Here is a 12,103-nt window from a genome sequence, read left to right on the forward strand (position 1 = left end):
CGAAGGACAGCAGTTTCAAGGGGCCGAGTGGCCTAATCCTGCTTCTTATCAATAAACCTGCTGGGACAGTGGCTAGAGAGCTCCCTCCTCGCGGCCTCGGTAAAGGCAGGCTGTTTCGGAGGTGAGCCGACCTGTGTTTTTGTGGGAGCAGTGGGCAGCACGTTAGGATCACACGTGCTCTGGAGACGACACGCTACCTGCACACGGAGACCGAGTCCCTGCCCTGGGACACCCTCAGAACACACCTGGACTTCATGGAGTTGGTGCTGAGGGAGAACCCCGCCTACAACCTGCTGGAGGTGAGGGGGTAGGGGAGGGAGGCTGGATTGGGGAGAGGGGCCTGGAGAGTGGGGAGGGGTATAGGGAAAGGGGAGGGGAAGGGCTTGGGTGGAGGGGGAGGCAACGGTCAGAGGATGGAGGGGGAGAGGATGAGGGGAGGGAAGAAGGAGGGAGGGAGGGAGGGGGCAGCAAAGGGAGAAGTGGAGGGGTAGAGGAGAGACCCGGAGGTTGGGGAGAGAAGGGAGATTTTGGGCAGACACTGGGGTGATGGGAGCGGCGAAACAGGAGACCATTGGTGGAGGGCAGGGCAGATTCTCTGGGCTCCAGTGTCACTGCTCCCATGTCCCAGCAGGAGTACGTCCTAAGCAAGGTCAGCCCTGTCTTTGACTACGTGGAGCTGGCTAGTCCCGGACTGCGCTCTGCGCCCAGTGAAGGCAGAGAGCAGTGAGTAACAAGCCCATCTCCAGTGTGTCCCTCTCCTCACATCCCAAACCCTTCCCTCCACCCCGGATGACCAAGCTGTGTCCCAGAAAATCCCACCCCCATCAGTCCCCATCCTCCACTACCTCATTGTTTCTCCTACTTCTTCCACACCACACGCCCCACCCCCCCCCAATCACTGGGCCTGAGCTAAGCTGTGTCTCTCTCTCCCATCACCACCTCTCTATCCTTCCACCCTCTCTCCCTCTTTCTGCTCCCTCCCTCCCTCCCTCCCCTTCTCTCTCCTCCTCCTCCTTCGGCCACCCTCTCCTTCCTCCACCTGCACCCCTCACTCCTCCTTCTCCTCTCCCTCTCTCCCCCTACCACACCCAGCAAGGTCGGGTCTCCAGACTGACGTTTGCTGGGCCTCCAGGCTTGGAGGAGGTGGTGAAGACCAGGCCCCGAGCTTGTGGGGGTGGAGATCCTGCCCCTGCCATCAGCTCTAAGCCCAGACCCTCCCTCTCCTCTCCACCCAGGTTGGCCCAGGAAGTGGTGGTTGGCGTTGCCTGCTCCAACGGGCTGCGCAAATGTAACACGGCAGCCAAAGACCTCTTCTCCCGCTGGATGGCACAGCCGGACGTCAACCCGTGAGTACCTGAGGCCATGTGGCCCATCCACAGCCTGCCAGTCCCTCTCCCCAGTGGTATGTTTACAAGGGTTCTGGGGGAAGTCCCAGGGGTTTGGGTTTAGCTTTATTCTTGCCTCGACAACTTTGGCAGCTCATTCCAGGTACTCCCTACCCCTGAGCAAAGTAGCTACCCTTCAGGGCTCTTTTAAGTTTCTCCGCTCTTGTCTTGCATCTTTCCCTCAAGATTTGGACTCCCCACCCTGAGGAAAAGACTGACCTTATCCACACCCCTCATGATTTTACAAACTTGTATGAGGTCACCCCTGACTCCAGTGGATAAAGATCGAGTCTGGCCAACATTTCCACATGTGCCTCTGGTCTAGGCTGCATCCTTGTAAAACTCCTCTGCATCCACTCCAGCTTGGCAATAGAGTGACCAAACCTCTACACAGATTTACCTACATTTAGGCTTGTCTTAACCAATATCTTTTTCTCACCTTCCCCCTCCCCCAACCCCAGGATCCCCCCCAGCCTACGCAGGGTGGTGTACTGCCGGTCGGTTGCCGAGGGTGACCAGGCCGAGTGGGACTTTGCCTGGAAGATGTACGATTTGGCCGAGAGCGCCGCTGAGGCGCAGACACTCCGCTACTGCCTGGCCTGCAGTGCCAACACTGCCATCCTGGCCAGGTACGCCATGTCCAGCCCTCCCGGATGCCACACAGTCTCCTGTCATCCCCACCCCTCTGGTCCTCAAGGCCTCCACTGTTCACACCTCTGCGTTTTTCCACTGCCCCCAATCTGATCTGGAAGAGTCAGAGAAGTGGCCCTTCTGCCCCGCCCAGGTGACGCATCTGGGCTCAATCCTATTTGCCTGCATTTGCCCCGTGTCCCTCTGAACCTTTCCTGATACTCCCAGTAGAAGCTTCCTCCCCTTTGCTCTGCCACCATTCTCCCCTGAGAATCAGCACGAACACACAAGCGCATGGAAATGCCATTCATACAAAACAGAAGACAAGCTACTGGCGGATCTCATTGGGTTGGGAAGCATCCGTGGAGGAGAATGTTTCGGGTTGAAACATTTCAGATAGAAGTCAAGGGCATGTTGATTGCTGTATACGTGCATGTACAGGTGCAATGAAAAACTTACTTACAGCAGCATCACAGGCTCTGGGCCTAGATATGGACAAGTTGTTTCCAGCAGTGGGGAGTCTAGGACTAGGGGCACAGCCTCAAAATAGGACATCCATTCCAACAGAGATGCAGAGGAATTTCTTTAGCTACAGAGCGGTTTACCTATGGAATTTATTGCCAAAACTGGGTCTGGAGGCCAAGATAGTGGGTCTATTTAAAGCGGAGGTTGATAGACTCTTGATTAGTGAAGTTGTCAAAGGTTAGGGGAGAAGGCAGGAAAACGGGGTTGAAAGGGAAAATAGATCAGGCATGATTAAATGGCAGAGTAGACTTGACAGGCCAAATGGCCTAATTCTGTCCTGTGTCTTATATGGCATCAGATAAGCAGCATTCACAGGAAAAATATAAATGCAACATATTTATTAAACAGATTTTTAAGAAGGAACACAATTAGAACAAAACAAGTGAAGAGTCTGGACCTAAAACACCAACTCCACAGATGCTGCTCGGCCCACTGAGTTCCTCCAGCATATTGTTTCTTGCTCCAGATTCCAGGAAACTGCCATCCCTGGTGTTTCTGTTTCACAGGAATGTTATTAAAATGAGGAAATTGCAGAAAGAGGCCACTCAGCCCATTGAGCCTGTACCAGCCCTGTGGGAGAGGAATCCTACCAGTCCTGCTCCTCCCCACCCTCTGATTGGTGCCCAGCTCCCTGAACACTACAGGTGAAACTGCCCCGGGCTCCTCTGGTGCCCTGACAACCCATTCACTCGCTTCCCCTACTGACAACATTTGTTGGCCCCCAGCCCTCCCGTCAATTATCCCACTGGATTTGCCTCAGAATCACTCCAGGTGGTGGGTAAAAATTCAGAAACACAAGGGATTCTGCTAATTCTGGAAATCCAGAGTAATGCGTACAAAATGCTGGAGGAATTCAACAGGTCAGCAGCATCTATGGATGAAAATACACGGTCAATATTTTGGGCCAAGATCCTTCATCAGCATTAATCATCAATGGCCAAAAACATTCCTCTCCATAGACTGACCTGTTGTGTTTTGTGTGTGGTGCCGAAGATTTCTGTGGAATCTCTCATGTCTCCGATTAGATTCTCCACTGCAAAGTCTCTTCAAGGTGTGCCCATCATGAACGAGAGAGGATCTGCAGATGCTGTGTGTTTCAGGGTATGCCTACCCTCTTGAGAGGGATTCAGTGAGAGTCCACTGCTGCTCTCCAAGTCCAGATGAAGGGTCTCAGCCTGAAACATCAACTGTTTATTCCCCTCCATGGATGCTGTCTGACCTGTGTTTTGTGTCCACCATCTCCATGTGCAGAGATAGATCAGCCCAGGTCCTGAAATGGAGATCTTGTCCAGAAGGTACATCCACAAGATCTGCTGATCAATCTCTCTCTCTCTCTCTCTCCATTAAAGGTACCTGTCATTCACCCTGATGCCGTGGAAGATTAATAGACAGGACACTTTAGCCACCATTGCCTTGGTTGCCCAGAACATCAATGGCAAGAAGCCAGCCTGGGACTTCATCAAGGCCAGTTGGAGTAACATCACATCTGAGTAAGCTGGTTTTATTGCCCAGAGGCAAGTTCCACGTCATTTCCTGCCCTTCCCAAAGCAGACAGAATTTCACTGCACCCATTACTTTTTCCTGCTATCCACTCCCAGCTTTTCAGCCCATCACTTCCCTCTGCTGCCCCTCTTCCTTCCCTTTCTGCCCTCTCCTATCAGATTCTATCTTCTTCAGCTATTTACTTCACCCACCTATCCTCTTCCAGCTTCTTACTTCATCCCCCCTCCTCCATGCACCCATCTTACCCCTCACCTGGTTTCACCTATCACCTGCCACTCCTGTACCCCTTCTCCTCCCTTTCCCTCATGTCTTATTCCAGCTTCCTTTCCAATCACAATGAAAGGTCAGTCTGAAACCCCCTCAGATCCTCACCCTCACCCACAGATTTACAGTGGCCTGGTTGGGATCTGGGAGGGAACTGGAGCACCCAGAGAAAAGGCGTGTGTTGCCAGGGAGAATGTGGAAACCACACAGACACAGTGACGGAGCTGGGAGTTGAACCGAGAGGCAACATCTCTACCCACTGTGCCTCTCTGCTGACCATAACTGATGTCTTCTGGGAGTCTTAGAATCCTCACCACGCCCCCTCCCACAGCATGTCATTCCCTCCTCACTGCCCCTCCAACAGCACAATGCTCCCTCCTCACCACCCCTCCCTCAGGAGCTCCACATCCCAATCACGAGTGGGGCTGGTGGTTTAATTGGCCACTGTAACTCGGCACCCTGGTAAAGTGTGGGAATTGGAGCGAGTCAGTGGGAATGCAAAATGGGATGGGTGTAAAGGGGTGGTTGGTGCTCAGCATAGGTGCTGTTTCTGTCACCCACTGACCTGTGCCTTCATCTGGGATAAAGGCTATGGTGGGGAGGGGGGTTGAGGTGTCAAATCTCACCGATCTAGACTGGTGTTCCCTCTGCATACTGAGACTGTGGGAATACCTCGCTCGGTCCCACCGTTCTTCAGATTTTACCAGCAGTTCTGCAGAGGAACTCCTACAGAATCCTGCATAGGATAGTGGGGGATCAGATCCTGAGCCCTGACCCCCATCGGTAGGTGTGATACAGCACAGAAACAGGCCCTTTGGCACTCCATGTCAACGTTGACCCTATTGCCCGTCCACAGCCATCCCATTTACCTGCATTGGGACTGTATACCTGCCTATTTAAATCTGTCTGAATGCCTCTTAAACACAGTGTCTGTGACTGATTTGACCACCTCCTCTGGCAGCACATTCCAATTATCAACCCTCTGATCTCCTGTCAGTCTCCTCCCTCTCACCTTAAACACTTTTGATATAACCACTCAGTTTCTAAATTCTGGACCAGATGGACTACACCCCAGGGTTCTGAAAGAGGAGTCCGAAGAGATCGTGGAGGCAATAGTAATGATCTTTCAAGAATCACTAGATTCTAGAGTAGTTCCAAAAGACTGGAAAATTGCAAATGTCACTCCACTCTTCAGAAGAAAGTTGGGAAGATGTTGGAATAGATTATTAAGGATCAGGCCTCAGGGTACTTAGGGGCATGACATAAAATAGGGCATAGTCAGCATGGTTTCCTTAAGGTAAAATTTCACCAGGCAAATCTGTTAGCATTCTTTAAAGAAATAACAAATAAGATAGATAAAGGAGAATTGATTGGTGTGTACTTGGATTTTCAGAAGGCCTTGGACAAAGTACCACACATGAGGCTGCTTAACAAGTTGTGAGCCCATGGTATTATAGAAAAGATTCTAGCATGGATAAAGCAGCAGCTGATTGGCAGGAGGCAAAGAGTGTGAATAAAGGGAGGCTTTTCTGGTTGGCTGCCAGTGACTAGTGGCATTCCACAGGAGTCTGTGTTGGGACCGAATCTTTTTAGGTTAAATGTCAATATTCTGTAGGATGGAATTGATAGCTTTTTTGGAAAGTTTGCGGATGATATGAAGATAGGCAGAGGGTCAGGTAGTTTTGAGGAAGTAGAGAGGCTACAGGAGGACAGACAGATTAGGGACTAGTCAAAGAAATGGCAGATGGAATACAGCATCGGGAAGTGTATGGTCATGCAGTTTGGTAGAAGAAATGAAAGGATTGATTATTTTCTAAATGGAGAGAAAATTCAAAAAACTGAGGTCCAAAGGGACTTAGTCCTTGCACAGGATTTCCTAAAGATTAATTTGTAGGTTGAATCTGTGGTGAGGAAGGCAAATGCAATGTTAGCATTCATTTCATGGGGACTAGAAAATAAAAGCAAGGATGTAATGTTGAGACTTCATAAAGCAGGTGAGGCCTCACTTTGAGCATTGTGAGCAGTTTTGGGCTCCTTATCTTAGAAAGGATGTGCTGAAACTGGAGAGGGTTCAAAAGAGGTTCACGAAAATGATCCAGGATTGAATGGCTTGTCATAGGAAGAGCGTTTGATGGTTTCAGGCCTTTATTCTCTAGAATTCAGAAGAACGAGGGTTGACCTCATTGAAACCTATTGAATAGTGAAAGGCCTTGACAGAGTGGATGTCGAGAGGATACTTCCTATGATGGGAGAGTCTAAGACCAGAGGACACAGCCTCAAAATAGAATGGCATCCTGTTAGAATGGAGATGAGGAGGAATTTCTTCAGCCAGAGGGTGGTGTATCTGAGGAATTCTTTGCCACCGGCAGCTGTGTCAAGTCTTTATGTATATTCAAGGCAGAAGCTGAGAGATTCTTGATTGGAAGGGTTACAGGGTGGGTGGAAGGCAGGAGACGGGCTGAGAGGAAGACTGGATCAGCCATGGTGGAATGGCAGAGCAGACTCGATGGGCCAAATGGCCTAAATCTGCTCCATATATCCTATGGTCTTATATATTGTCCCAACTAATGAAGGCCAGCGTGGCTGATGCCTCCTTTACCATCTTGCAAAGCTTTGCTGCCACTTTTGGGCAGCAATGATGCCAACATCTCCTCTGGCAGTGAGTTCCAGTTGCTGGTGTTGTGGAGTGAGAGAGGCTGAGGGAAGGGTTGGTTGGCCAGGGTGCCAGGTCACCAGACCAGTTCGTTGGGTGGCAGGACATCCCTTTAACGGGGTGTTAACAAGGGTGTGCTCTCCCCGACAGGTTCAACACGACCGAGGCAATCGTGGGTCTGCTTGAGGGTGCCACCTCCAGATTCTCCACCGAAGAAGACCTGCAGGAGGTCAGTATCCCTCTGCGTAGCCTTGGTGGGGGGGAGGAGGGAAGAAGGGCATTGAGCAGTGCACAGCAGGATCCCGTAGCGGTTCCAAGGGGTGAGCACGGAGAGCTCTTCCTCGCCACAGTCTGACCCTGAAACCCCAGTGAAGGAGCTCCTGGTGGCAGTCATTGGAATCTCAGATGTCCACCCCACAATCAAACGCCTCAGCCCAGGGGCTGTTCCTCCACACTATGGGATGGGCTGCCCAGAGAGGACATCACCCCCTCCCCGGATACTGACCCCTTGGCCTCAGTGCCCTAAGGGCAGACACAGGAAAATTGTCCTTGTAGGAGTTAACCCTTGCCACCCCAAACCTTGGTCACACTGGCGTCTGTGAATGAACCCAGTGGCTCTGAAACTCCCTCCCTTTATCTCCGACTGGGATAGTTCGAAGACCCGGGCTGCCTCTCATTCACCCCAGTGAGGACTCTGCTTCACTGACAGCTCCTGTGGCACTCTGAACCCATGGCACTGGGTTAGGCTGGGTTTAGAAGCTGCCCAGAAGCCAGAGGTCCTGCTGAACATGGACAGGAAGAAAGGCTTTATGCTCTCGGTGTTTCATGTTCAGACTGGGGGAGCTACAGGCACAGGGTCAAAGCAGGGTCATGGGGTCAGACTGGAAGAGACAACTCATTGGGTCAGTCTGGGGAGCTGTAGCATGGAGTCAGACTGGGGGTGTGGGGTCATGATGTTAGATCCTATCCCCTATGGGGGCTGGATTCACGGAGTCAGACTGGGGGTGTGGGGTCATGATGTTAGATCCTATCCCCTATGGGGGCTGGATTCATGGGGTCAGTCTGGGGTTGCTGGGGTCATAATGTTAGACCCTATCTAACATCGTGGGTTCACAGGGTCAGGCTGGATCTCCCAGCTGAGTCAATGGGCTGAATGGCCTATTTGGCCTCACAGTCCGTTCTGGGTAGTAAATCACAGACTCCGCCAGTTGTCTGCTCTGTAGGAACCTCAGCCACCCTCAACTCATGCTCCCTCTTCTGCTCCCAGCTCGAGGAATTCAGGCAGTTCACTGAGGTCAGTGGATTTCAGTTCCTCTCGCATTTCCTGGACCGGACAATCACGCGGACAGCCTCCTACATCCAGTGGAGGAAGGAGAATGAGCAGGAAATCTTCCATTGGGTTAACAATAACCTCTGAAGACCATCCCCCTCCAGCGCTCAGATGCAGTCGTGGACACATTCAGGACTTCTCCATGGGAAGGACCAGGCCCTGTTGTTGTTCACAGTCGTGGCCCATTCTCTCAACAGCGACCCCCATACGTGGGGCTTCGGTAGGACATCCAGCACCCTCGGGAGTGAGCGTTCATTGGGGATCTCCTCCCCTGGGTGCCCACCGTCCTACGATCGTGACCAGCCAGCCGGGCCTCAGACCATCTTCACTCTCCAATGACTGCCCTTGAGAAGCTGCATCAGATCACGCGCACCAGAGCCCTTACCTCCGCTGGATCTGTCCTGCACAGTAAAGTTAGCTTAACCTGTGTCTCTCTGCAGACTCTCTTCATGGTGTGGCCACATGATAAGACATAACCCCACATAGCCAACCCCCACTTATCGACAATGAAGTTGTCTGTCTGGATGCAGGTAGATGGGACCTGGCAGTAAAATGGGTTGGCACAGGCTGGATGGGCCAAAGGGTCAGTTTCTATGTTGTAGTGCTCTAACACAAAGATAGGCAGATCTGTGGACAGTGAAGAGGGTTGACAAAGCGTCCACTAGGATGTGTATCAGTTACAAATATGGGCAGAGAAATGGCAGATGAAGCTAATCCAGACCAGAGTAAGAAGGCATTGGAAGGGGAAGTATACACACAATATACAGTGAATGGCTGGACCCCTAACAGTGGTGATGTACAGAAAGACCTTAAGGGCCAAGTCCATTGCTTACAGAAAGCGGACAGGAATAAAATCGGAAAGTAGAAAGAGGGAATGAAGAAGGCAGATGGCAAGCTTGCCTTCACTGGCCAGGACATTGAGTAGAAGAGTTGGGAAGTTATGTTGTGGCTGTATAAACGTGGTTAGGACACGTTTAGTGTATTGTATTGTTGTAAAAAATCTACTTCTGCTTATAATGATGCTTAGTGAGGCACAGAGAGATCTGTATTTACTGACAAGTACTTTGTTGTTCAAACTAACAAGTACGTGGATTCATACACTAAATGTCTGTGTGCACACCCTGACTCTCCCTGAATAGTGAAAGAATAGCAAAGTATTACCCGGGCAAAGCAGTCTACGTGGCCAGGCGTTCCTCGTTGTCCCGATTCACTCGCTGCGTGTTTCACGCAGGGTTGCTCACGCTTGTATCTGTGATGGTTATTCTCCAAAGTTACCGCCACCAGCACACACAAAGCATCCACTTTTATATCCTTTCCTTATCAAGTCAAATATCACATTCCAGTGTCATTAGCCACAGGCCATGTGTCTGTCCTTTAACACCTTGTTCTTGGCTCTGCTCCAAGCCAGCATCCATTTATTGCCCTCTTCCCATCAAGTGACAGTCAGTAATTTATGGCTCTTTGTTCTCAATCAGCAACCAGCTCGAATCACTTCCGGCAGGCATCAACCCCAACAATCACAAACCTGCATTTTATAGCCAACCAAAGAACATCTCACAAATAACTTCTTATTTGGAAATGATCTCCAGTCCAGCAGATTACCAGGAGTATCATTGTGTCTTCTGTAAAACATTGATCAAGCCCAGCATGTCAAGCTCACAAAATGGAGAATAGAGTGTCTTCACAAAATGGCAGCCTCCATCCCCAAGCATGCGGCGAGAGCAAAGACTGTTTCCACTGTCCCTGATTCATTTGAATTCACTGTTATGTAGATTGTCATTCTTTCTGGCCAACAGTGTTCATTTCTGTTCTCCCCATTACAGGAAGGATGTGGAGGCTTTGAAGGGGGTGTAGGAGAGATTCACTAGGATGCTGCCTGGATCCAAGGGCACGAGCTGTGAGGAGAGGTTGGACAGACTTGGGGGTTGTTCTCTATGGAGTAGCATAGGCTGAGGGGAGACCTGATCAAAATTATAAGATTAAGAGTCTTTAGACAGATAGAAATGTCAAATGATAAGGGGCATATAGTTAATGTGAGGGGGGGAAGTTTACAGGAGTTCGGGAGGGGGTAAAATTTTTACGTAGAGTTGTGGATGCCAGGAATGCACTGCCAGTGGTGGTAGTGAAGGAAGATACCACAGATGTGTTTAAAAGACATTTAGACAGACACACGCATACACACAAGATTCTGGAGGAACTTGGCAGGACAGGCAACATCTATGAAAAAGAGCAAACAGTCAGCGTTTCGAGCCGAGACCCTTCATCAGGACACAAAACAGACATATGAATGTGCAAGGAATGGAGGTACTGTGTTTGGGATACTATGCGGCAGAAGTTTATCATCAACACAGTGGGTGAAATGCACTGTACTGCTCCTGGTTTACAACACAGACACTGGTTGACACAACAACATTGTTGCAAGTCATGACACATGCGGCTCATCAGTACTTAAGACACAGAATCCATATTGCTCGCAGTTCCCATCAATAATGATACTGTTTTGGATACAGTTGGTGGGGATGACCTACCAGGGACAAGTTGCAGTGGTTGCGTCTCTGGCACCGAGACTGGACTCTCAGCTCAGAAAGGAAGGAGGGAAAAGAGGAGAGCAGTAGTGATAGGGGATTCAATAGTTAGGGGGACAAATAAGAGGTTCTGTGGAAGAGATCAAGAATCCCAGATGGTCTGTTGCCTCCCTGGCGCCAGGGTCTGCGATATCTCGGATCGAGTTCTCAGTATTCTCGAGAGGGAGGGTGAGCAACCAGATGTCGTGGTCCATGTAGGGACCAATGACGTGGATAGGAAGAAGGAGGAGGTCCTGCAAAGAGAGTTTAGGGAGTTAGGGGCAAAGTTGAAGGGCAGGACCTCCAGCGTTGCAATATCAGGATTGCTACACATGCCACGTGCTAGTGAGGCTAGAAATAGGAAGATAATGCAGCTAACTATGTGGCTAAGGAGTTGGTGCAGGAGGGAGGGCTTCATGTTTCTGGACAATTGGGCCTTGTTCCAGGGAAGGTGGGGCCTGTTCCAACGGGATGGGTTGCACCTGAACTGGAGGGGGACTAACATCCTTGTGGGAAGGTTTGCTAGTGCTGCTCCGGGGAGTTTAAACTAGATTTGCAGTGGGAGAGGAACCAGAGTGTTAGAGCAGATAGTGAGGTGGAGGAGGATAAAGGTCATGCGAGAGCTGCAAGTATAGTGCATGGAGTAAAGCAGATCTAACATACAGAGAGGCTTTGAGGAAAGCAAAACGGAATAAAGGGTGTAAAGGTAGTAAGGTAGAAGGGCTAAAGTGTGTGTACTCCAATGCAAGAAGCATCAGGAGCAAAGGTGATGAACTGAGAGCTTGGATACATACTTGGAATTATGATGTAGTGGCCATTACAGAGACTTGGTGGCACAAGGGCAGGAATGGACTCTCAATATTCCTGCATTTCAGTGTTTTAAAAGGGATAGAGAGGGGGGAAAGTGGAGGAGGGGTGGCATTACTGGTCAAGGATACTATTACAGCTACAGAAAGGGTGGGTAATGTAGCAGGATCCTCTTTAAAGTCAGGAACAGGAAGGCATCAGTTACTCTATTGGGGGTATTCTATAGGATCCCTGGTAGCAGCAGAGATACCGAGGAGCAGATTGGGAGGCAGATTTTGAAAAGGTGCAAAAATAACAGGGTTTTTATCATGGGTGACTTTAACTTCCCTAATATTGATTGGCACCTGATTAGTTCCAATGGTTTAGACAGGGCAGAGTTTGTTAAGTGTGTCCAGGATGGATTCCTGTCACAGTATGTTGACAGGACGACTAGGGGGAATGT

General features: G+C 50.2%; 1 protein-coding gene across 1 annotated transcript in view; it reads left to right on the forward strand.

Annotated features, from left to right (window-relative positions):
- The window catches only part of LOC132400060 (aminopeptidase N-like), a 45,532-nt gene extending 36,639 nt beyond the window's left edge, over positions 1-8,893 (forward strand). Inside the window, exons 13-19 of the mRNA XM_059981144.1 lie at positions 152-299; positions 632-723; positions 1,035-1,346; positions 1,847-2,014; positions 3,890-4,030; positions 7,111-7,189; positions 8,228-8,893. Of these exons, the coding sequence (XP_059837127.1) occupies positions 152-299; positions 632-723; positions 1,035-1,346; positions 1,847-2,014; positions 3,890-4,030; positions 7,111-7,189; positions 8,228-8,377 (1,090 nt within the window). The 3' untranslated portion in view covers positions 8,378-8,893. The remainder of the gene's footprint in view (positions 1-151; positions 300-631; positions 724-1,034; positions 1,347-1,846; positions 2,015-3,889; positions 4,031-7,110; positions 7,190-8,227) is intronic.
- The last annotated feature ends 3,210 nt before the right edge of the window (positions 8,894-12,103 follow it).

Source organism: Hypanus sabinus, chromosome 9 (assembly GCF_030144855.1).
Source record: "Hypanus sabinus isolate sHypSab1 chromosome 9, sHypSab1.hap1, whole genome shotgun sequence".
NCBI lineage: Eukaryota > Metazoa > Chordata > Chondrichthyes > Myliobatiformes > Dasyatidae > Hypanus > Hypanus sabinus.